The 27,191-nt window shown below is 45.4% G+C and overlaps 1 protein-coding gene across 3 annotated transcripts; it reads right to left on the bottom strand.

Annotated features, from left to right (window-relative positions):
• Positions 1-4,990: 4,990 nt before the first annotated feature.
• On the bottom strand, positions 4,991-27,191 carry HNRNPUL1 (heterogeneous nuclear ribonucleoprotein U like 1). 3 transcript variants are annotated; one of them, XM_063431300.1, is made up of 15 exons: positions 27,033-27,191; positions 21,580-21,717; positions 16,201-16,348; positions 15,541-15,629; positions 15,183-15,322; positions 14,742-14,841; positions 14,383-14,495; positions 12,921-13,187; positions 12,515-12,637; positions 10,905-11,033; positions 10,654-10,822; positions 9,778-10,083; positions 8,065-8,264; positions 7,449-7,976; positions 4,991-5,476 (listed from the first exon to the last, which is right to left on the bottom strand). In XM_063431300.1, the coding sequence occupies exons 1-15, from the start codon at positions 27,109-27,111 to the stop codon at positions 5,330-5,332; spliced, it is 2,676 nt and encodes an 891-aa protein (XP_063287370.1). In that variant the 5' UTR covers positions 27,112-27,191; the 3' UTR covers positions 4,991-5,329. The 3 variants fall into 3 exon arrangements, with proteins under 3 accessions (XP_063287370.1, XP_063287369.1, XP_063287368.1); XM_063431299.1 differs by having other exon boundaries at positions 7,449-7,973; positions 9,760-10,083; XM_063431298.1 differs by having other exon boundaries at positions 9,760-10,083.

The raw sequence follows: 27,191 nt of genomic DNA on the forward strand, positions 1-27,191 counted from the left end.
TATCGACTCAAAGCATCTATCCCCTATGGGCAGTATCTTAGGGCAAGACGGAACTGTTCAAAAGATGAGACCTTTTACAAGGAATGCCAACTCCTGAAATCCCGCTTTAACCCCTTAAGGACACATGACGTGTGAGACACGTCATGATTCCCTTTTATTCCAGAAGTTTGGTCCTTAAGGGGTTAAAGAACTACAATACCCAAATCGGGTTCTCAAACGGGCATTTCAACGAGCAAGCAGCACTGATCGACATACCAGTCTTCACTTCACTAGACCTGTACAAGACTCCAGGACCCCCCGCTGCATCGCTACCTTCGACCAAGGTTGGGAATGCATGACCAACATCTTCAAAAGGAATTGGCCCATTCTCCAACATGATCCCGCTCTTCAAAAAATATTACCCAGCTACCCCTCCCTAACAGCACGGAGACCCCCTAACCTACAGGATCAATTGGTTCACAGTCATCTCTCCTCCCCCTCAGCACCATCAAATTGGCTCTCTGATCTAAAGGGGACCTACAAATGCGGCCATTGCAAGGCCTGCCAGTACATCTCACCCACAAAATCAGTGATCTCCACTCAAACACGTATCAGCGTAGTCACCAACGCTTTGATAAACTGTGGCACCACCCGACTGATTTACCTGATCACGTGTAGTTGTGGTATCCAGTATATAGGCAAGACCTTCCAACAGTTCAGACAAAGGGTCTTGCAGCACATAAACTCCATCAAAAATACTGTGACTCCAACTACAGTAGCACGACACACCATTAATTTCCATAATGGCATCAGTGACAACCTACGATTCCAGGCCATTGAAAAACTAATGCCCAACCCAAGGAAAGGTGACTTCAATAAAATCCTATTACAAAAAGAATCACATTGGATTTTCACCTTTAAAACTTTAACCCCTCATGGCCTAAACCATGGGTCGTCAACCTGGTCCCTACCGCCCACTAGTGGGCGTTTTAGGATTTCAGGTGGGCGGTAGGGATTTCCAGGTTTTGACGACCTGACGACCGGGCGGGCGGGTGCGAGCCGGCGGTACCCCTGCGACTGGGTACCGCCGTGACAATTTGCGGCCCCGGCCCGCGCGGCAAACCGCCGGGGCCGCATATGGAGAGGTCCATCGGGTGGCCCATGCTGTCAGGGCCACCCGATGGATGTGGATTGTGAGGGGGCCCGGTCAGCGCTGGGCGCTTTAACAGCGCGACCGGGCCCCCTGTGATGACATCGCAGAGCTGGGAGGAAGTGACTGCACATCACTCCTCCCAGCTAACCCTGAGAGCCGCGCGGGAGGAAGACCAGGGAGTCAGAGTGGGAACTCTGACTCCCATCCACCTGAGCCACCACTGGACCCCAGGGAAAGTCACCCTCCTGAATCTAAAAGGTAGGAAACAGGAGGGTGACTTAAATATAATGTGTGTGTGTGTGTGTCTTTGTATGTATGTCGTGTGTGTGTGTGTGTGTCTTTGTATGTATGTCTTGTGTGTGTCTTTGTATGTATGTTGTGTGTGTGTGTGTGTCTGTATATATGTCGCGTGTGTGTGTATGTATGTGTGACTGTCTGTTGGTATGTGTGTCTTGTGTGTGTCTGTATGTATGTGTCTTTTGTGTATGTGTGTCTGTCTGTGTTCCTGTATGTGTTGTGTGTGTCTTGTGTATGTGTGTCGTGTGTGTGTCTATGTGTCTGTATTTGTGTATGTGTGTCGTGTGTGTATGTATGTGTCGTGTATGTATGTGTCGTGTGTGTGTGTATGTATGTCTGTATGTATGTCTGTATGTGTGTCTGTATGTGTGTCTGTATGTGTGTCTGTATGTATGTGTGTCTGTCTGTATGTGTTGTGTCGTGTATGTGTGTCGTCTATGTGTCTGTATTTGTGTATGTGTGTCTGTATGTGTGTCGTCTATGTGTCTGTATTTGTGTATGTGTGTCGTCTATGTGTCTGTATTTGTGTATGTGTGTCTGTATGTGTGTCGTCTATGTGTCTGTATTTGTGTATGTCTGTATGTGTGTGTCTGTATGTGTGTGTCTGTATACGTGTGTCTGTATACGTGTGTCTGTATACGTGTGTCTGTATACGTGTGTCTGTATACGTGTGTCTGTATACGTGTGTCTGTATACGTGTGTCTGTATACGTGTGTCTGTATACGTGTGTCTGTATACGTGTGTCTGTCTGTTATAGTGGACTATATAGTAAGTGGGCTACCTAGCTCAGCCTTCCTACTGGGCATTGATACAAGGAAGGTTACAAAATAGAAAAAATTGGAAAAAAAGGTGGGGAGGGGAATTGAGGAGGGAGAGGAGACGACAAATGAGAAATCATATTATGCGCAAACAGAGAAGTCGTCTGAATATCACTGAAAGAGACCTTCGTTTGTTCCTTACGAAAATCGAACCAGATATCAAATATTTAGTCTCGCAGCATCAACCTCAAGGATCTCATTAATCACTAGTAAAGGTAATTTCAATTTACTTTATTGTTTTCTCATTAAACTTTATAAAGCTAAACACCTTATAAACCTGCATTAAGTAGAAATAAAAAGATAAAATGTACGTACATTTATTTTTTGTTAAACACCCTCCTTTCTAAAAAATATTCCGCATTTGCGCGAAAACTGGTGGGCGGTAAGGAAATTTTTTCAACCAAAAAGATGCATTAGTGGGCGGTAGGTAAAAAAAGGTTGACTACCACTGGCCTAAACGAAGACTTTAATTATACACCATTTATCCACCAGTAATTTGAGGTGATTAAGTACAACCAATTATCACTCCTCGCCCACTGGTGCCTAATCATAAACGATGTACTCCCAAAATGGTGTCCCTATACATTCTATGCTCCTATACATAATATAGTGATTTCTATGCTCCTATACATAATATAGTGATGAGCTACTGATCATATGGACCGACATTATTCTTAGAAAACAAGGGAAGAATACCACCACTGATCTTTAAAATACTCTTGTATCAAAAGATCACCTCCTGTAACTCCATTGTATCACTTCCTATTTGGATACAATATGTAAAAACATGACTCTACTAAGAGGTGATGACGAATTGAGTACCTACTATCATATATAAGTAATATAGACTCACGATTATAAATACACCAATCACCTCCTATGTACTATATCGCACAACTTGGCAGAATACTATCCTGAAAGGCTTCTAATTTCAGGGACAAGTTTGTGAACTAATTATGCACAAGAATTCCGGCATGTATATACATCGAAATTACACTACAGTGATCTCCTCACATTTCTGACTCCAGTGAGCCACCGTAGTCTCTCACTCCATGACAGCCGAAATCCGACCAATCAGCTGCCAGGGCGGGATTTATAAACTTTACCACTGGAGGGAGACATTTCCCCCCTGACGAGCCCCTAAACAGGGCGAAACGCGCGCCGGGTTTACACAGACATCAGCTTGAGATCGTTACTTGCTTTCCGTCATCTCCTAAAAAAATACTTCATTCCTCCAAATATCTGACGATCGGGTATCAGTACCTGCCTCACTAAAACCTACCCTAGCGGTCTTTATAGCCCTTCGGAAGTGCAAACAGTTAACAGACCGATTACGTTATGAGAGGACACTGTATACAATTGTCTTGGGGACTTGACATTCTGACATAATTGAATCGGAAAGCTATCTCTATATCGATTTGGGTATTCATCTATCTAAACCATTTCACAGTGTACATAATTCTCTTTACCTATTTACTATTGTGCCGTCTCATTGGCACACTCTCTTTACTATAACTAGTGCCCATGAAGGCACTATTCTTTTTTCCGGGTTTCTCTAAACATAGACTTTCTGGTATGTGAGCTATACCTGCTAATCCAATCACTGTTAGTATCCTGATAAATCGTGAGCATAATCGGATGCTACACAGGATCAACAGAGGACTCAAACTATCGAGAATACCAAACGCAGGGAACTAGGTACTGGGATTACAGTGTACTATCGGATACACAGAATTCCATACAGCACTATAGATATAGCCCACACAACGGATCTACTTCACTATCCAAGCTAGGTGTTATTTTTGCAAGAGCACATATGCATTTAACACCCTTTCAGACACAGTAGCAACCCAATAACAGATTAGCTAAATGTGTCTGACTTTCGGATCAACCATTTCTTTGAGAAACCACGATTAAGACATATTTGATTCCTCTCAGAACTGGAGTAAAAGTTCATACTACGGACTGACTTCATTTTCCCTGTTGGATGTCAACGCAGTATTTGGCTTAGCACTATAGTGACAGACTTGTTACATTCTACTTTAGACTGTCTGACACTAGTTTATGCCTTTACTTGTATATACACCAACATCGGATACTATTGTGTCAATGAAGTAAGCTTACCAGATTTGAAGTTAACTCTGTAGCGACCCCTAGTGGTTAACTACCATAGTACGCTACTAGTACACTGCAGTAATTGAAATGAGTTTTTTCTTCTAGGCACTGCATACTCTGCTTAGCCTAGTTTTGTTCACCCATCTCCCCCTCCCCTTTTCCTAAACTCGCTCTTCCCTTCCTATTGCCACTGTCCATTATATTGGACCAGACTAAGAGCAAAGGATAGGGTGGATTGATTATTTTTATATTTGTTTTGTACTATGTGTTTTTAGTATATATAAATAAAGTACTATTACCTGTTACCCCCCTACCTACACGCCCCGTTTTGTCTTGTGCAAGTAAGTCTGGTCGCTAGCCAGCACCTACTGCGACTCAGAATTGGCGTCTATTTACCCTATTAAAGCATGATATTTTAACGCCTATTGCTACAGGATACCATACCTACTTTAATATCTTTTTTGATATTAATATCCCTCTATCAGGTTTCTCCTCGAGGACAGTTTCTCCTTTTTTTATAAATATTTGATGACTGTTGTCCTTTAACATGTATACAGTAGGTCAAATGAACAACTACAAGAAAGCGATGTTCACTTTATACACCATTAAATGCAAATGCAAATGCAACTGTGATAAAAGGGTTTATTTTTCAAAAGGACAAAGTGTGGAACTAACTTTAAAACAGACAATTAGTATTAAGTTGTAATATTCCACAAGCTATTTTTTTGTTTCACCCTTTAAATCAATTAGACAAATTAAAATGGATCCCACATGTATCTGTCCTTCCAGCCACAAGGACACAGGTAACGTAGACAATGAAAAATTAGGGTAAAACAGAGTTAAAAAAAAAATTGTATGGATCCCAAACAAGGCCTGAACATATCCGTTATTGTTCTGGTAAATATTAAGAGTTGACCCAATGCCAGACAGGACAGCAGTTTAGTCTCTTTGTGGGAAGTGGAGTTGTTCACGGTGCTCCTCCATATCGACCTGGTTGGTCATAGCCACCTCCGCTGTAATTCCATTGCCCCTGTGATTGACCTTTAGTAGAATTCTGAGGAGGTCCTTGGTTCTGATACTGGTTCCATTGCTGACCACCATCGCCTCCTCCGTACTGAGGAGGAAACATGTGACATTTTCACCGTTGTTAACATGTAATTCAAGATGGCCATTTTGTTATAAAAAGTTAATTCACATTAAACAATGCTACAAAAACTACTTCTCTGACTGACACTATTACACTATTTTCTCATCACTTCCAGGGAAGCCGGCGACGGCACCCGATGACCAAGAAAATGAGTTTGCAGTTTGTGGGACAGGAACAGATAACTGACTGTCCTTGGGAAGGCAAGTGGGGGCAAGGGGGTATAGGGGGCTGCAGTGGGTGCAACCTATACATGTGGGATCCTTGCCCCCTCTACAGCCCCTAATATCCCATGCCCCCACTACAGCACATTTTACCCCATTACAGTCCCTACTCCTAGGCACCCTCTAGGTCCCCATACCCCTTGCACCCACTACAGCCATTACCCCACTTGCCTCTTCTACAGCCCCTATTATTCCATACCCCCACTACAGCCCCCTGCACCCACTACAACTCCTACCCTCAGACACCCTATAGATGCTTTATACCCCCTGCACCCACTACAGCCCCTGTACTTATTACATCCCATTCACCCATTACAGCCCCTACCCCCTGCATCCATTACAGCCCTTACCCCACTACAGTCTCTACCCCCAAGCACCATCTAGATCCCTATACCCCCTGTACCTGTTACCCCTACCACCCTGCACATACTACAACCAATACCCCCCTTTCCTCCTCTACAGCCCCTATTATCACATGCTCCCACTACAGACCCCTATACCCACTACTGCCCCTAACTCCAGGCACCCTCTTAATCCCTATACCCCTTGCACCCACTACAGCCCCTACCAACCTGCACATATTACAGCCAATACCTCCTTGCTCCCTGTAAAGCCCCTATATTTTCCCCATTCGTATACTACATTCCCCTATACCCTCAGCACCCACTACAGCCACTACCCTCTGCAGCCCATACCCCCTTACCCCTTAAAGTCATTATTAAACCCTTGCCCCCTCTACAGCCCCTCCCTAACATCCACTACAGCACCTACCGCTCTGCACCCACTACAGCCCCTACCCCAGTGCACCCTTTACAGACCCTCCCACCTACGCACCCTCTTGATCCCCCTTGCTACGCAAACACATAAAAATTACTACCCTATTTAAAAAGAAAAAAAAAAAAACATGTATTTAACTATACTCTGAAGACTTACACCAGAGCTCACAATGAATATGCACACAGAAACATTCATTCACTTTACATGCACATTCAATCAAATACACGGTACATCTACACCAACATTTATATTGGTCTACAGGGGGCCCAGGTCCTAATTTTGCCCAGGGGCCCTGACCACTGTCAGTCCGTCCCTGCATAGCACCCAGACCACTTACTTGAGCTGAAGTGGTCTGGGTGCCTATAGTGGTCCTTTAAGCTTACCTCTTTTCCCCAGTCCGGGTCAAGTTCTCACTCAGCCCGATACTCTTTAAATGATGTCACACCCTATTGATTGAGGGGAATTGGCGAGGACGTGCCACCACCATGCTATGTGTGCTGACCGACACCTATTTTGCTCGGTGTTGCAGAATTACAAAAAACTCCAGGCACCATGACCAATTCAAATCACTGAAGGTGATCAAGGTGCTTGGAGTTACCCTTGTGTTTAGGGCGTCTAAGGAGTTCTCTTAGCACACTCACCCTATTACAGCTCCTCATCACTGCATGGGTTGACAAAGGGTAAGCCAAGTGGAAGAGGTTGAAGGTCCCATGGGCAAATAAGGGACTAGTTCACCATTAAACGTTTTAACAGTGAACCGAGATGTGGCACAAGGGTGCTCAAAGAGAAAAGGTGGTTATGATGTCCAATGTGTGCTTGTAGTGCATTATAAGTCAATTCCAGCCTGTGACTGCAACTTTGGGCACCAAGGGGATATCATAGAAGTTTAACGAATTGTTGTAAACACATGTGAGAATTGCAGTACATTTTATTAGGCTCACCTGCTGCTGATACCCAGGATTGTAACTACTCTGATTTGAGGATGGCTGGCCAGAGGAGTAGCTGTGTTGAGGTGGAGTATCGGTGTATCCTTGGCCATAGCTCGGATTACTGTTGCTGTACCCGCCAGATCCGCCTTGGCCGTAGCCGCCAGAGCTGCCTTGACCGTAGTCGCCAGAGCTGCCTTGACCGTAGCTGCCAGAGCTGCCTTGACCGTAGCTGCCAGAGCTGCCTTGACCGTAGCTGCCAGAGCTGCCTTGACCGTAGCTGCCAGAGCTGCCTTGACCGTAGCTGCCAGAGCTGCCTTGGCCGGACCCGCCAGAGCTGCCTTGACCGTAGCCGCCAGAGCTGCCTTGACCGTAGCCGCCAGATCCGCCTTGGCCGTACCCACCAGATCCACCTTGGCTGTACCCGCTAGATCCGCCTTGGCCGTACCCGCCAGATCCGCCTTGGCCATACCCGCCAGATCCGCCTTGGCCATACCCGCCAGATCCGCCTTGGCCGTAGCCGCTTTGCCCATAACTTTGCTGCTGAATATGAAAGTAGAGAAAAGACATTAAGGCAAGATTAAGACAAGAGGTCGTTGAGTAAAACTATAAGATTTCAAAGGTCACATACCGGTCCTTGACTGTAGCTGCTGGGACCACTCATGCTCTGTGAAGACTGGGTTATATTCCCACTGACCCCATAGCCACCTACATTTGAGGGACTGTAACTGCGTTGCTGGCTGTTGTGGCCATAGCCACGGTTTTCAGAGCCATTATCTTGGGAGCCACCAGACCACCGAGACTGAGAGGCTTGGCCACCACGGCTAAAACCTGGAATATATGAACAAATAAAAATATTAAGTTACCTTATATTTAATTTGTGGATGCCCAATGATTCTCCCAACAACATTAATGGTTGCTCCAATCCCTTTCAGTAATTTGAAGTGGTCATGGTGCTTGGAGACTGCATGTGCACATAGAGAGACAGAGGTGGGAGGGCTTGCTGTAAGTGTGCCGATACTGCAAGCCATAACTTCATATTCCCCCAAGCAAACACGCTAATCAAATTACGGGTATATTTGCCATGGGAGTATTTTTACCAAGTAGTTTTTCTAATTGGATTATTCCTTCAAAGTGTGAGCTCACCTGCCAATGTCAAAGTAAAATAAATCATCTTGCTGCTCCCATCTAAAGGGCAAAATCTCGAATGCAGGGGTTCCCAATTAACTTTTCATGTGGAACCCTTTGACATAGTGTATCAGCATCGTAAACACCCCCCACTTCCCCCCCCAAAAAAATTTACGCCGTTACATAAACCTTTTTTTGTGTGTGCTGGTGTGTATATATATATATATATATATACACAGTGTGTCAAAGTGTGTGTATCTGTTTGTTTGTTTGTGCCGGTATGTGTATCTGACACACAGATACACACACTGGCACACAGTGGTACACAGATATACACACCATGACACACAGTATGTGTGTGTATGTATCTGTGTGTCAAGGTGTGTGCATCTGTGTTTGTATGTGTCAGTGTGTGTGTGTATGTATGTATGTATCTGACACACAGATACACAAACTGGCACATACATACACATACACATGTTTACCATACCTTTTTTCTTCCTTCAGTGCTGCTGGCTGAGGATGGTGTGCCAGGTCGACAGCTGCTCACTTGTCGCTGCTCCTTCTACCTCCAGCTGGCGGGCTCTGTCTGGGAGGAAGTGCTGTCACATCCTCCCAGCATCCCATACAACAGGGGTCCGGTCGCAGTTTTAGATGCCCGCGGTGCCTCACCGGACCCGTTTAGCGATACCCATCGGGTGGTCCTAAATGCTTGGGCCACCCGACGGGCTAATCGCCGCGGAACCTCAATTTTGTTCTCGCGGAAGAAATGCTGCTCTAATGAGATGAGAGTGGGTGTTTTTAGGAACCGCTGCATACTAATGAACCCTTATTTACACTGTAACAAGGCCACATTCATTCCATGAGAGATTGTGCCTTTAAAATACGTTAATACAAACTGCAGTAGTACTAAGTTGGATTATGCTCCGGTAACGAGTTTGTTTCTGTATTTGAGTCATTGCTGCCACTCAGGAGGGGTAAGCGCTCCAGCACAGGCCTAGCTTCATTGTTTTTAACCCCAGAACATTACTTGTATAATGCAATCATCAATAGGGGAGATAGAAAAAAAAAAACTGCAATCATTACAGTGAGAGCAGACTAGGATGTAAATATCAGTCACATGAAAGACAACTAACATTGCACTGTTCAATTTCAGAAATTTTTTCTTTTTTTGAGATTTCAAACTTTGTTTACTCACCAGCTCCACCATATCCACCCCTGGTATCGTATCCACCTCCCATATTTCCTTCTCTGCCCTGAAAGCTACTGCTTCCTCCTCTTCCTCCAGGAGGTTCACGACTATCAAATCTTTGAAAATTCCTTCCTCCATCTCCTCTTCCTCTGTCACCTCTTCCACCTGGGGCTCCTCCCCCTCGACCCCGGAATCTCTTTTCTGGAGGTGGGCCAGCTCTCTTTCCCTCCTCATTGTATTGGCGCACCAGCTGTTGTGCCTCCTCCTTTTGCAGCTCAACATAGATAACCTCATTAAGGAAATCCCCTGCCTCCGGTAGGGTGAAATTGGCTTCAATGGGTTATAAAGAAAGAGGTAGCACATGTCAGTGAATGTACCAGAGAGGGAGAGTTAAAACACACACTTATCATGGATTACAAAATAACAATGATGATAATAAAGGAAAATGCATCTGACAGAGAATATATCTGGCTTCCTGTATCCTATAGGTGTCAGTTTAAAATAGAAATTCTTACCTATAAAGCAACTAAACAACCTGTTATATGTCTTCACTGATTACAAGGTATATCACTTAGTCTCTCTGCTCTGCCAGTGACCTTCTCCTGTCTTGAATTCATTTTTTAAAATGGGGCACTCTAAGCTCACAGTCATTGTTATGCTGCTTAGGGACTAATGAGAGACGTTTCACACTTACACTGCCTGCCTAAAGCAATGTTTAGTCTTTTTGTATCATATATCGCTACAAAATATCACAAACAGATCAGGGAATGAACTGCAATTCTGGCAGGTGCAGAAGGTAACAGAGGAGGCATGCCACAAGAAATGGAAATATCTTTTATGGATGAATTTGTGACATTTTCATATCCAGATGCAGGAAAGGAACAAAGAGTGCATCTGTACCTTTCATCTCTAGCACAGCTGAATCTGGGACATCCTTCCCTTCCTCGTCCGTTCGTTTCACTATCCGATCCAGAAGATCTTCATCTGTGGGACATATTATAACAGCTCGACGCTGAAAGCCTTCGAACGGTCGCATCTTCCTCCGCTGTGCAGTGCCATACACATTTGTCTGGAGAAAATAAACATTGTGACTGCCTGCTTACAGATTCTGGAAACTGAATTCACTGTTGTGACATGCTCCCATTCCATACCTGATCCAAGATGTAGTTCCGTTTCCTGCGGGCTGCAATCTGGATTAGACGGTTTAGACATCCTGTTGCTTGCTGAATTAGGACGTCCCATCGGCCAGCGTAATTACGCTGTCTCCTAAGGCCCATAACCTGCAAGAGAGAATAGCTTTCAGTGTAAGCACAGTTTTTGTAGAAAAAAAAAGCAACCATAACTGGAAGTAGAAAAAGGTTTTAAAGGGGAACTGTTGCTTCTCTGGAATTTACACTATTAAAGCAGCCTGTCAACTTTGCAGTATCTGCAAAGACCCCCAATGGCGACATGGTCACTGGGGGGGTACACGGGCCGACACGTCCTCTCCAGCTCCTAGCACTGAGACAATGTCACAGATGTACACTGCTTTGTGAACCCCTTAAGGACAGAGACAATTGTAAAAATTCTAACTAAAACAAAACCTATAATTTGAGCTGTGTGTCTGTTCAACCACATTTTACCTCTTTCATATTACGTGCACCCACACTTATTATATAAGACATTTTATTTTCCCCAGTTCTGCATGGCATTTTAACTGTGAATGTCATAATACAAATAGCTTTTACTGCAATAAAACACACATTGGTAAGCAGTGATTTCCCACGGGTACAATGATGGTATTTTTTGCAAAGTTACACGGTCAAACAAGCTTTCCCCTTTTCAGTTTTTACACATTGAAATTTACCAGATTTGTTTGCTGGGCCTATGAAGCATTTGAGACCGTATGGCAGCCACGGAAAGAAAATTACCCCCATCATTGCATACCATTTGCAAAGGTAACCGAGGGTATTCAAAATTAGATATGTCCAGTCTTTTGTTAGTAGTCTCAAGCTGTAGCCAAAGTTAGTGTCCATATTTGTTTTTTCAATTTTTCAACACAAAAACTGGCCTTTTAACGATTATATCATCATTATACGTTTTACTGCTCTAAAAACATTCAATTTTGTTCAGCGATGTCTCAAAAGTAAAACCCTCATGTACAGGTTTTATGGAATTCTGGAAAGTTAAAGGGCCAAATATAGGGCTGGCAAATGTAACTTTGCAAAGAGGACCTGCTCATTAGGGCGTGCTATGCCGCCCTAATGGCATTAAACAAACAAAACCCAAACATATTATGAACAAAGCATAGTTATTTGCAGCTAGCTCTACAAAGATTAAAGGATGAATGGGATTTTACAGTGCAATATAACGAGATGTGTGGTCAGATCTGCAGTTACGACAAGCCACGGAGGACAGACTAGTAATTTAAAAACCCAGTAACTACGAGTGAGCTTTTGATTGCACTATTTTTTTTAAATATTGATACATGGTATTTTCTCACTGAAATACGGTAACAGAGTGCTAAGGCAGTCACATTGACCACTGTGGCAGACCAAACTACTTTCATAATAAATTACTATTGTATGGTAAGTGCAATTGTCAAGTGTCATTACGTAGCCATCTAATTATTGGTACATACGGAACATATTTTCCCAAAAATGTAGATCCACTAGAACTAGCCAGGAGGAGTATGATGGGACAGTCTGACTGGGGTACCAGGGCCTGGTGTTTAAGTATTACTGAGAGATGGAGAAACAGTTCTGAACCATAATGTTCTTACCCTCATTTTCTCCATGATGGCATTGGTCCCAAGGATGTTATACTTCTTTGCTGGATTGCTGGCAGCATGCTTCATAGCCCACGTAGTTTTGCCGGCTCCTGGAAGCCCCACCATCATGAGAATCTGGAGCAATGGACAAATATGTTAAAAGAAAAAATCTAGTCCTCAGCTAACCCACGATTAGTATGCCACCAGCAGCAGGAGATGAGACTAGCTTAAATAGGCATACTGGTTACACAATCTCCACATGTCCTACAACAAAATAACTAACTTTAAACCCCCACACAAACCTTTTACATGCGACAATTAACCCCTATAATCCAATAAGTACTAACTCCCCCCTTATGGCTTCTCTTGTGCCCGTATAGGGAGAACCACTTGTACTAACCTCCCTTCCAGTACTCACCTCACACTCGCCTTTGTTCTTAGGAGGCAGCGAGCCTCGCACCCTTTCGATGGGTGGGACTTGCTGTAGGAATGTGAAGCCAGGCGTCATGCTACAAAACGGTTCAGGTCTCTGTCCGAAATTGAACTCTACCGAACAGTTCTTTACCAGGACATGAGGAAAAAGGGCGTTATTGCCCAGTGTCTCCTTGCGCACTCGGAAAGCCACTCCCAGAGGGAGTCCATTCTTGGAGAATGACATCTCAACGTCACCGCGGGTCTCGAAGTCCTAAGGAAAACATTTTAAATACATTTTATCAGGACACTATCAGCCGTTATAATCCGGTTTCAATGGTTTGGTCAATGACTCCGTCTTGCCAGCTTCCTACTTCCACAGCTCGTCCTGTAACCTGCATTCCTATTCAAGGTGGTCTCAATATTAGCATTCACATCATACACTATTTAGTGGGACTGTCACAGCGAGATGTCCTTTTACACAGAGGCCACAACTGCTCTCCTTTTACAGAGCCCACAACTGCTCTCCTTTTACATTTCAGTAAAGTAACGATCCAATTAAAAATAAAAGATGAAGTTATCCCTATTTCAGCACTAAAAAGGTTGCTCGATGACCTATGTCCAATCAAATGCTTCTCATAGAGTAGCGCTGGGACACAATCCATCCGTACGAGACGCAGTAACTCCTCTGGCAGCCAGCTTGACAGCCACAATGTGTTACTAGGGGATTCTTAAAATCGTAGATTTCTCTTCAACTCAGGACCCCATACATTTCCAGCATTCAGACAATTTGAGGATTAATATAGGACCCAATATGGTGTAAGCCCCCAACTTACAACTAAATTTAGCAACAATAAAAAAAAAGGCTCCTATTTTCTAACCAATGACTTAAAAATATGTTTTGCGTTTGTTATCGTTTTATTAGAATTGGCACATTTTGTGAAAATATTTTTAAACAGATCTATTAAATGTTAATTATTTTACATTTGAAATGTATTTTCCAGTGGATTTCTATTATAATTAAATTTGGTAATGGTAGAATGTTTCATTGTAAATTTTGTCCAAAACTTAGTTCCATTTCTGATAACAGACACCATGTGTTCAACTTGCCCAATTGTCCCAAGACAATTAAGTTGGCTACTTAAAGGGTTACACCCAACCCTTTTGAGAGGGGACCTTTCCTGTGTAATATGCCCTATGGACCACTATGGAGAAAGGAGGTTTATCCTGCTTCGGGAAGTATGCCCAATCAGGACAAATCAGAAATGACTGCGGAAGGAGAGCGGATGGCTCGGAATGGGATAATGCATTGTTAAAGTGGAGAATAAGGTAAGTTTTATGACAAGTTCCCTTTAATTCTACAAAGTGTAAATATATGTGAAACCAAGAAACAAGCAGATAAAACTGTGTGGTTAATAAATCTGGTAATATGATTATATGGTTACTTAGATCATGTTGTCCACACGTACAATATAACAGCCAATGACATCATTCTCTGCAAAGGGCTGCCCATAGTTTTCAAATTTGCTGTTTGTGGACTTCTTTCCGGTTCCTCCATAGCCATAAGAGAAAGGTTCCTCACCTGTGGAATTAATATACACACGATCAGGATGAGGAACAGCCATTAAACTGGCCTTGAGGTGCACAGAAGGTCAGGGTCAGGCACAGCTATTAAACTGGCCTTGAGGTGCACAGAAGATCAGAGTCAGACACAGCCATTATAAAAGCCTTGAGGTACACAGGTCAGAGTCAGGTACAGCCATTAAACTTTTAGTGACCAATGCATTGATTGACGATAATCTCTTGAACAAGTTTCTTAGTGTCTCACCTAACTGAGTGCTGCAGGAATCAAAAGACCATCCAATACGGACAACATGAGGGTCTGGTTCACTGGCGGGCAAGTGACCTACAGCGATCTCTTCATTAATCTTGGCACAAAGAGAAAAAACAAGGAGTCATTTTAAAATAGTTTCAGTTTACTTTACGATGGTAGAAGTGAAGACTCTGATAGATACAATCTGCATTAGTCTGACCGATAACCACAAACATGCTAACTGCATATTTCGGAAAAGAAAATGTCACAGAGTCTTGCAGAATAGATAGCTGCTGGAACACATGGAGGTTCTAGTTAGTCAAAATGAGAAACAACAAGTTTATGGCAACAACACAGTGCCAGCGATTACCACGCCACAGCAGCTTTCTTCTCAGGTTAGTACTCGCTAACTGGCATCAGAATGAGGAGAGGATGCTATTTGGGAGAGACACTTACCTTTACTTCAAAACAGACTCTCCCTCTGTTTGCTCCATGAGTAGCTCTAGCTCCAGACCATAGGTAAGCAAACCCTTCAATGGTGAGAGGATAACCGATAGTTCGATCTTTTTCCAGTTTGAAGTGAAGATCACTATTATCTGGAAGCAGGTAAAACACAGTTGAACCTTTAGTGTCATGGCACAGAGTTCTCCTCTGAGAACTGACAGGGGCGACCAAGTTTAAATCAAAACAGAGAATTTCCTAGATCCACAAGGGACTGTGAAAGCCGGAGTACTTGGAGTAAATTAAAAACTTATGAAACTTTCAGATCTGGCTGGAAACATTTCTTATAATTGATTGTCTACCACATACTTACAATTATCAAGAACCACAAGACTGTCATCAAAGACATCATCTTCATCATCACCACCACCACTGCCACCTTGAGCTTTGGGGGATCGCGCTCTGCAAGAGAAACACCAAAATAAGGCCAGGCTGTGTGGAATAAAGCAAGTCAATGGTAGAGTTAATACTTCCTCTAGGTGTGAAGAGTGGAGCCATGCATGTATGGATATAACTGCTCATAAGGAGAGTGTGTGAGCCTAGCCCCTTCGTGAGCAGAAGCCAGTGAGAGCCCAGCACCCCCCCCCTCCCCATCCTGGTCAGGAGCCGGTGAGAGCCCTACAACCCCCCATGGACATCTACGGTCGATGAGAGCCCAGCTCCCTCTGTGGGCACAGGTCAATGAGCCCAGCTCCTTTGGCAGGCAGGAAGAGGGCACTAATCTCTCAGGGAGGGTTCTGCATTTAACTAAACGACAGCAGACAGAATTTAACGGGACTATAATAGGAGCAAAAATTCTAAAACAAACGCCCTATAAAGGAGCGATGCCGTGAATAGGCAGTATATCAGATAAACATGCTGGGCACAAAATTACACGAGTTATACCGAGTAAGTGGTCACTGGGCGTTTGCATGATAACACCATGTTTCCATGGTAGATCTCCGATCTTATTGGAAGGATCACACACACACACCTCCTATCATCTCTGTGCTCGTAGTATCCGCGGCCGCGGTCATCAAACCCTCTCTTACGGTTTTGTGCTGGTGGCGAAGGTCCTCCTGCTACAGGATGTGTCCTGTATCCTGGATCGGGTTCTTCCTGTTTAAACTCTGTTTTAATACCTTATGTAGAATGAAATAAGAGGGAAGGAAATCAATATTAAAAAACATGCATCTGCTGTGTGACATTTCTGTTTCATGTAAATGCTGACCGAGGAGCATTACCCAATAAGAAGAGAGGAATGAGATAATAAAAAAAAACTAACTAAGCACCAAAACATTAGCTACATTGCCCAAATGGGCAAAAATTAGGGATCGACCGATATTATCGGCCGATATTCGGTATTTTCGGCAATATCGGTATCAGCCAATATAGATACCGATATTGCCGATAATACATACCAGGACCGCCGGGCTCATTACAAGCCCGGCGGTCCTGGGGGGGGGGGGCCCGCAGGAAGCTGTTTCTTACCTTTCTTGCAGCTCCCCCAGTTCCCCGGTACAAATCTCGCGAGTACCGCGGCCGCAGAGCGTTGCCACGGGTTACCATGGCAACGCTCCGCGCAGCACTAAGGGCCGTGAGATTTACACACACACACACACACACACTCTGCATTCACTACACACACACACACACACACACACTCTGCATTCACTACACACACACACACTCTGCATTCACTACACACACACACACTCTGCATTCACTACACACACACACACTCTGCATTCACTACACACACACACACTCTGCATTCACTACACACACACACACTCTGCATTCACTACACACACACACACTCTGCATTCACTACACACACACACACTCTGCATTCACTACACACACACACACTCTGCATTCACTACACACACACACACTCTGCATTCACTACACACACACTCTGCATTCACTACACACACACACACTCTGCATTCACTACACACACACACACACTCTGCATTCACTACACACACACACACACTCTGCATTCACTACACACACACACACACACTCTGCATTCACCACACACACACACACTCTGCATTCACTACACACACACACACACACTCTGCATTCACTACACACACACACACACTCTGCATTCACTACACACACACACACACACACACACACTCTGCATTCACTACACACACACACACACACTCTGCATTCACTACACACACACACACACACTCTGCATTCACTACACACACACACACACACACTCTGCATTCACTACACACACACACACACACTCTGCATTCACTACACACACACACACACACTCTGCATTCACTACACACACACACACACACTCTGCATTCACTACACACACACACACTCTGCATTCACTACACACACTCTGCATTCACTACACACACACACACACTCTGCATTCACTATACACACTACACAAACAAACACACAGTATTCACTATACACACTACACAAACACTGCATTCACTACACGCACTACACAAACAAACACTCTGCATTCACTATACACACTGCATTTACTATATATACACAGACTACACAAACACTCACTGCATTCACTATACACACTACACAAACACACACACTCTGCATTCACTATATATACACACACACTACACAAACACTCACTGCATTTACTATACACACTACACAAACACATTCTGCAGTCATTATATACACACACTACACAAATACACACTGCATCCACTACACACACACTACACAAACACACACAGCTCCCCTGTCTAAACACACTTCATCCACTACATGTGGCATGTATATTTTGTGCACTTACCGTACCTCTAGAATTAGTTTGTTTTTTTAAATGGTAAATGTACAGAATATCGCCAATTTATCGGCTATTGGCCCGAAAGTTCACAGATTATCGGTATCGGCTCTAAAAAATCAGTATCGGTCGATCCCTAGCAAAAGGAATAGACCAACAAAAAGTCTCTTAACGGGAAATAGCCAACCAGAGGATTCTCACGGAGAAGACTCTAAAGCTCTCCCTCTGCGCAGGTCTGAGAAAGCACCACGAAGGTATTAAAAAAAAAAAAAGAAGGAGGTACCGGTATCTTAATTGTAGCAGAAAAACGCATGCACATGTTTATGGAGGTATATGGAAATGCATGCACATGTTTATGGGGGTATATGGAAACACACAGTGGCCAAGAACTGTAGAGCTGGCTGCAACCTAGCCCTCTCTTTCCCTGACACAGACTGACATGTCAAGAGGCTTATTATTAGAAAGGATGAGGTTTTCCAATGCTTCTCAAGGAGTTGTAGTTGAGCACATTGAGAGTGGGCAGGTGTGTTCCATCTCTGTGGAGCTAACAAAAGCATAAGAAAATGTCCTGGGCTTTCATTCCACAATTATAAAAGTAAACATTTCTATTGAAATCAGCACTTTTATGAAATTGGAAAAACAAATGACAGCCTCCAGACATATAAAGCAGTATGGATCAGGTCCTGCAATCTCATTCCTCTGTTCTAAAGAGACAGCCTCGAGGAAGGAATGATTTATCTTAATTCAAATCTTACAGCACAGTGTGTTTAGTTTAGAAGTTCTTATTTACTTTTATATTGGAATTTGAATACATTCTAAATTAAACAAACTGTGCAATAAGGAAAGCTAAAACATTTGTTTGCACTTTCTCAAGAATGCTGTGTCTGGCACAAGTCATTTTACTCCTAAATGGCAGAGAATTGAGCAGTGAAACTGCAGGGAAATGATTTAAACACCAAAACTGCTTTATTAAAAAGGAAATCTAGTGTTAGGAATGCAAAGAGTTCAACTTTATAAACTCACCCAATTGCAGCGCCAATGTCCCTCGGTGCTGGGTCGGCGCTCTGCCTTTTCCAACAGGGGGACCTAATGCGTATGTGCAGCGAGCATCGCGTGTAAATAAGGCCTTCCCGTAGGAATGCATTACATCATTGCTTTCCTATGGGGTTTTCCTTGACGCTGGATGTCCTCATGCAGAGCATGAGGACGTTCGGTGTCGGTTCACAGAGTCATACTCTGTGAAACTTCCAGACTATGTTGTATGCATATATATTTATTGTGGCGGACCACCCGATACCCTGACTGGGAACCTCCACCAATTCACACTTCCTAGTATTCACAGAGTACCATAAGCACTGCACGGGGACACCATAAGCACTTACAGCCCCTAGCCGCCGCAGCTTGGCTGGGGTCTCGCCGTCTCCGCTCAACCTGGACCCAAGTCCTGGATCCAGCTCCCAGTGGATAGACCTCTCCTCCTGAGAGTATAGCAGGTATAGCTGTTTCCCTCACACATAAGCCCAGGCTTAATGCTGGGAGTAGGCTGGTTTATTCAGGGCCATACACAGCCTTTCATGCAAAAGCCCCAACATGGTGTTTTTCCAATACAAACATACAGGGTATTTTCTCCCAAGATCCACTGTTCCCGTGAGATAACTGCCTGGGGAAAATCTATAATTAAATTATCTCTCAGGTACAGAAAAATCTACAATATTTTATAATCCCCCAAAACATACATAAAACAACAATGTACCTCCTCAAGTCTTATATCCCCAGATAGCCTGGATCTGAGCGCACAACAGATCCAAAAAGCCCCTAGATCCCACGAATACAGCCAAAAAGCCACCATAGAATCAATGGTAGCGGTCAGTCTCTGTAAGGAGTACAAAAACGAATAAACTACCAAAAGTAGTGCATAATCATAACGTGAAGCTTGTTCCCCATACGAACAATGCTCTTTTGGATGTACAGAACCGAATGGAGGCGGGGATGGAAGTTCAGCGGTGTTCGCGAGGTCGAGTGTTCGATTTTAGTTCCATGCACTCGACGACCAAACACCGCTGACTGAGTTTGTACGAACAAGATGGCCGCCACCACGTGTTCGTGCATACGAACAGCGGCCACCCAGACGAACACTGAGGTGAGAATCATTACAAGGTGTCCATAGGGTTTAACAAGCATCCCGGGTGGTCTTTAGTTTGAGGATTTGTTTGGTGCACGAACACAATAGGGAAATTCCATGAACCTAGTCTTTTAACATGGCCCATAGTCTTTGGGCAGAAGGCTAGCCAGCAGGCCCCTCCAGGAACACGTGGCAGAGGCATCTTTGCCACATTTATGTATTCAAACAGGTTTTTAACTATGTCTCCGAGGTTAGACATTACAGGCACCCAGCGCACTGCAACTTAATAATGAGGTCTGGTTGCCAAGTGCCTCTCTAGTTTTAGCCCTGAAGGAGAAAGCATTGTCATTCTGCAAGACAGCCCGCGTCTACACTGCAGAGTTAACTTGTCACAATAACAGCCACTAGAGGCGCTTCAATAAAACTGTTTTCAATTACACGATCTCAGAGACCATCTGACTGACACAGTGCGGTGTTATCCGCTCATGTGCAATAGCCACCCAATTTTTCCTATGGGAATGCATTGGCTGAGATCATAAAGATTTATGGTAGGGCCGGCTGTGGAGAGGGCAGTGGCATGGGAAAAAGGACAAGTAAAAATACTATTAAACCATTATGGGGTTGGGGGGGAACTAAGACACAATAGTATTAAGAATTCAGTTATAACCCCTTAGATTGGAGCTTTCCTGAAATTCAATGCATTTGGATTGAAATGTTTTTGTGTTTACCGGTAATTGCACCTCATGTATCACCTATATCCACTTCCAGATAAGCCACATGTAGGCATAGCACAATATTACATGTGAATAAAATAATTAGGAAAAACAATCACCACAAATTTTATACTTCTGCTTATAATAATGTAACAAATGCAACTAAATATTCACAGTTCTTGTGTGTTGTAGGATTGCCATGACCCCAGATTATGTATTGTGCTGAATCTCTGGTGTATAGAAACACACCACGTGAATGCCTTTGCCAGGTTTTTCAGGATTTGCAATTGCGGCGTGAATCATTCTTATTGGAGGCCGACATGCTTGCAGTTGATGTGCATTCTTAATCAAGAGGATTTTCTTGCTGGAGGGGCGGGACCTCCATAGCACTATTTATATCATGCTTCACTTGTAAAATAATTAAAAGCCCTGTCACACCAATCTCAGCGGTATGACAGCGATTTAAATGGCTGCTGTACGAAGTTACGGAACACATCACAAAGGCATTAAGAACATTTTGAATAATACAATGGATATTTGTGTGGTTTAAAATACTAAAAATATGTTGCAAGTTAGGGTATTTTCAAAAGTCAAAAATACTAACCCCCCACCAAAATCACACAAAGAAAGCAGTTTTAAAAAAAAAAAATAATAAAAAAAAAATAACACCAATCGAAATATTCAATTAAAATTAAAGAAAACAAAACAAATGCAACACACATGACTTTAAATTACCAATATTTGGAGGCAGGGGACCAGGATCCAGAGGTCTTCTGTCATATCCCAAGTCTCGCTCCTGCTTGATGGGCTCCTGCCGGTATGGTGGATATCCACCTGGGGGCCCATAACGCTCTGGGGCATTTTGTCCATAGTCTGAAACATGTTAAGCATGAAAATTATTAAGTCCAAAAGAATAGACTGGTTTCATGGAGCCCTTCACTTACATACTGCCCAGGTAATATGATATGCCAGGCTTCTTTTCCCTGTTTATTTTTCATTCACTTTCAATTAGGTTTAAATCATGCATCACAAGGTGCACATGCTCCGAACAAAGCGTGCATCCACTTCTGTTCACCCTGCCCCACCATATACCGCCCCCAATATTATGATACCCTCCAGGTGCTCCCCATTCTCTCCCCCGGGCTCCCAATAATATGATATACCCCCAGGTGATATCACAATATTATGATATCCCCCAGGTGCCCCCCATTCTCTCCCCCAGGCTCCCAAAATTATGATATCCTCCAGGTGCCCCAATTCTCTCCACTGGGCTCCCAATATCATGATATCCTCCAGATGCCACCCATCCCCCCCCCCTGGGCTTCAAATATTATATCCCACAGGTGCCCCCCATTCCCTCCGCCGGGCTCCCAATATTATGATATCCCCAGGTACCCCGCATTCTCTCCCTCAGGCTCCCAGTAGTATGATATACCCCCCATTCCCGCCGCGGGGCTCCCAATATGATATACCCCCCATTCTCTCTCCCAGGCTCCCAATATTAAGATATACCCCCATTCCCTTCCCTGGGCTCCCAATATTATGATATAACCCCCAGGTGCCCGCCATTCTCTCCCACGGGCTCCCAATATTATATCCCCCAGGCTCCCAATATTATGATATACCCCCCATTCTCCCAATATTATGATATACCCCCCATTCTCTTCCCCGGGCTCCCAATATTATGATATACCCCCCATTCTCTTCCCCGGGCTCCCAATAATATGATATACCCCCATTCTCTCCCCCAGGACCCCAATATTATGATATCCCCCCCCCCCCATTCTCTCCCGGGACTCCCAATATTATGATATTCCCCCCCCCATTCTCTCCCCGGGGCTCCCAATATTATGATATCCCCCCCCATTCTCTCCCCGGGGCTCCCAATATTATCATATACCCCCCATTCTCTCCCCCGGGCTCCCAATATTATGATATACCCCCCATTCTCTCCCCCGGGCTCCCAATATTATGATATACACCCCATTCTTTCCCCCGGGCTCCCAATATTATGATATACCCACCATTCATCCAATATTATGATATATTCCCATTCTCTCCCCCGGGCTCCCAATATTATGATATACCCACCATTCTCTCCCCCAGGCCCCCAATATTATAATATACCCCCCCCCCATTCCATCCCCCGGGCTCCCAATATTATGACATCCCCCCCCATTCCATCCCCCGGGCTCCCAATATTATGACATCCCCCCATTCTCTCCTCTGGGATCCCAATATTATGATATCCCCTCCATTCTCTCAATATTATGATACCCCTCCCATTCTCTCCCCCGGGCTCCCAATATTATGATACCCCCCCATTCTCTTCCCCGGGCTCCCAATATTATGATACCCCCCCATTCTCTTCCCCGGGCTCCCAATATTATGATATACCCCCCATTCTCTTCCCCGGGCTCCCAATATTATGATATCCCCCCCATTCTCTCCCCGGGGCTCCCAATATTATCATATACCCCCCATTCTCTCCCCCGGGCTCCCAATATTATGATATACCCCCCATTCTCTCCCCCGGGCTCCCAATATTATGATATACCCCCATTCTCTCCCCCAGGACCCCAATATTATGATATCCCCCCCCCCCCCATTCTCTCCCGGGACTCCCAATATTATGATATTCCCCCCCCATTCTCTCCCCGGGGCTCCCAATATTATGATATCCCCCCCCATTCTCTCCCCGGGGCTCCCAATATTATGATATCCCCCCCATTCTCTCCCCGGGGCTCCCAATATTATCATATACCCCCCATTCTCTCCCCCGGGCTCCCAATATTATGATATACCCCCCATTCTCTCCCCCGGGCTCCCAATATTATGATATACACCCCATTCTATCCCCCGGGCTCCCAATATTATGATATACCCCCCATTCATCCAATATTATGATATATCCCCATTCTCTCCCCCGGGCTCCCAATATTATGATATACCCACCATTCTCTCCCCCAGGCCCCCAATATTATGATATACCCCCCCCCCATTCCATCCCCCGGGCTCCCAATATTATGACATCCCCCCATTCTCTTCCCCGGGCTCCCAATATTATGATATACCCCCCATTCTCTTCCCCGGGCTCCCAATAATATGATATACCCCCATTCTCTCCCCCAGGACCCCAATATTATGATATCCCCCCCCCCCCCATTCTCTCCCGGGACTCCCAATATTATGATATTCCCCCCCCATTCTCTCCCCGGGGCTCCCAATATTATGATATCCCCCCCCATTCTCTCCCCGGGGCTCCCAATATTATGATATCCCCCCCATTCTCTCCCCGGGGCTCCCAATATTATCATATACCCCCCATTCTCTCCCCCGGGCTCCCAATATTATGATATACCCCCCATTCTCTCCCCCGGGCTCCCAATATTATGATATACACCCCATTCTATCCCCCGGGCTCCCAATATTATGATATACCCCCCATTCATCCAATATTATGATATATCCCCATTCTCTCCCCCGGGCTCCCAATATTATGATATACCCACCATTCTCTCCCCCAGGCCCCCAATATTATGATATACCCCCCCCCCATTCCATCCCCCGGGCTCCCAATATTATGACATCCCCCCCCATTCCATCCCCCGGGCTCCCAATATTATGACATCCCCCCATTCTCTCCTCTGGGATCCCAATATTATGATATCCCCTCCATTCTCTCAATATTATGATACCCCCCCCATTCTCTCCCCCGGGCTCCCAATATTATGATACCCCCCCCCCATTCTCTCCCCCGGGCTCCCAATATTATGATACCCCCCCCATTCTCTCCCCCGGGCTCCCAATATTATGATATCCCCCCATTCCATCCCCCCGGGCTCCCAATATTATGATATACCCCCATTCTCTCCCCCGGGCTCCCAATATTATGATATACCCACCATTCTCTCCCCCAGGCCCCCAATATTATGATATACCCCCCCCCCATTCCATCCCCCGGGCTCCCAATATTATGACATCCCCCCCCATTCCATCCCCCGGGCTCCCAATATTATGACATCCCCCCATTCTCTCCCCCGGGCTCCCAATATTATGATATACCCGCCATTCTCTCCCCCGGGCTCCCAATATTATGATATATCCCCCCATTCTCTCCCCCGGGCTCCCAATATTATGATATATCCCCCATTCTCCCAATATTATGATATACCCCCCATTCTCTCCCCCGGGCTCCCAATATTATGATACCCCCCCCCATTCTCTCCCCCGGGCTCCCAATATTATGATACCCCCCCCATTCTCTCCCCCGGGCTCCCAATATTATGATATCCCCCCATTCCATCCCCCCGGGCTCCCAATATTATGATATACCCCCATTCTCTCCCCCGGGCTCCCAATATTATGGTATACCCCCATTCTCTCCCCCGGGCTCCCAATATTATGATATACCCCCATTCTCTCCCCCGGGCTCCCAATATTATGATATACCCGCCATTCTCTCCCCCGGGCTCCCAATATTATGATATATCCCCCCATTCTCTCCCCCGGGCTCCCAATATTATGATATATCCCCCCATTCTCTCCCCCGGGCTCCCAATATTATGATATATCCCCCATTCTCCCAATATTATGATATACCCCCCATTCTCTCCCCCGGGCTCCCAATATTATGATATACCACCATTCTCTCCCCCGGGCTCCCAATATTATGATATCCCCCCATTCTCCCAATATTATGATATCCCGCCCATTCTCTCCCCCGGGCTCCCAATATTATGATATACCACCATTCTCTCCCCCGGGCTCCCAATATTATGATATACCCCCCATTCGCTCCCCGGGCTCCCTATATTATGATATACCCCCCCATTCTCTCCCCCGGGCTCCCAATATTATGATATCCCCCCATTCTCTCCCCCTGGCTCCCAATATTATGATATCCCCCCAGTCTCTCCCACTGGCTCCCAATATTATGATATACCCCCATTCTCACCCCCGGGCTCCCAATATTATGATATACCACCATTCTCTCCCCCGGGCTCCCAATATTATGATATACCCCCCATTCTCTCCCCGGGGCTCCCAATATTATGATATCCCCCCCCATTCTCTCCCCGGGGCTCCCAATATTATGATATCCCCCCCTATTCTCTCCCCCGGGCTCCCAATATTATGATACCCCCCCCCAGTCTCTCCCCCGGGCTCCCAATATTATGATATCCCCCCCCCTTCTCTCCCCGGGCTCCCAATATTATGATATCCCCCCCATTCTCTCCCCCGGGCTCCCAATATTATGATATCCCCCCCATTCTCTCCCCCGGGCTCCCAATATTATGATATCCCCCCCAGTCTCTCCCCCGGGCTTCCAATATTATGATATATCCCCCCATTCTCTCCCCCGGGCTCCCAATATTATGATATATCCCCCATTCTCCCAATATTATGATATACCCCCCATTCTCTCCCCCGGGCTCCCAATATTATGATATACCACCATTCTCTCCCCCGGGCTCCCAATATTATGATATCCCCCCATTCTCCCCCGGGCTCCCAATATTATGATATCCCCCCCCCTCCCCCGGGCTCCCAATATTATGATATCCCCCCAGTCTCTCCCACTGGCTCCCAATATTATGATATACCCCCATTCTCACCCCCGGGCTCCCAATATTATGATATACCACCATTCTCTCCCCCGGGCTCCCAATATTATGATATACCCCCCATTCTCTCCCCGGGGCTCCCAATATTATGATATCCCCCCCCATTCTCTCCCCGGGGCTCCCAATATTATGATATCCCCCCCTATTCTCTCCCCCGGGCTCCCAATATTATGATACCCCCCCCCCCCAGTCTCTCCCCCGGGCTCCCAATATTATGATATCCCCCCCCCTTCAATCCCCGGGCTCCCAATATTATGATATCCCCCCCATTCTCTCCCCCGGGCTCCCAATATTATGATATCCCCCCCATTCTCTCCCCCGGGCTCCCAATATTATGATATCCCCCCCAGTCTCTCCCCCGGGCTTCCAATATTATGATATATCCCCCCATTCTCTCCCCCGGGCTCCCAATATTATGATATATCCCCCATTCTCCCAATATTATGATATACCCCCCATTCTCTCCCCCGGGCTCCCAATATTATGATATCCCCCCCCCCTTCTCTCCCCGGGCTCCCAATATTATGATATCCCCCCCATTCTCTCCCCCGGGTTCCTTACAGCGGCTGTCGCCGTCCCTGCGGTGGTCCCTCGGTTGCCCTGGTTGGTAGCCCCCACGGTAGTGCTGGTGGTCCCCCATCCTTAGCTGTGAGCGCGGGGTCAGTAGGAAGCTGACAAAATGGCGGCACCGGTCTCCCCAGTCCGACCTGCGCAGCCTGC

The sequence above is a fragment of the Pelobates fuscus genome, chromosome 9 (assembly GCF_036172605.1).
Source record: "Pelobates fuscus isolate aPelFus1 chromosome 9, aPelFus1.pri, whole genome shotgun sequence".
NCBI lineage: Eukaryota > Metazoa > Chordata > Amphibia > Anura > Pelobatidae > Pelobates > Pelobates fuscus.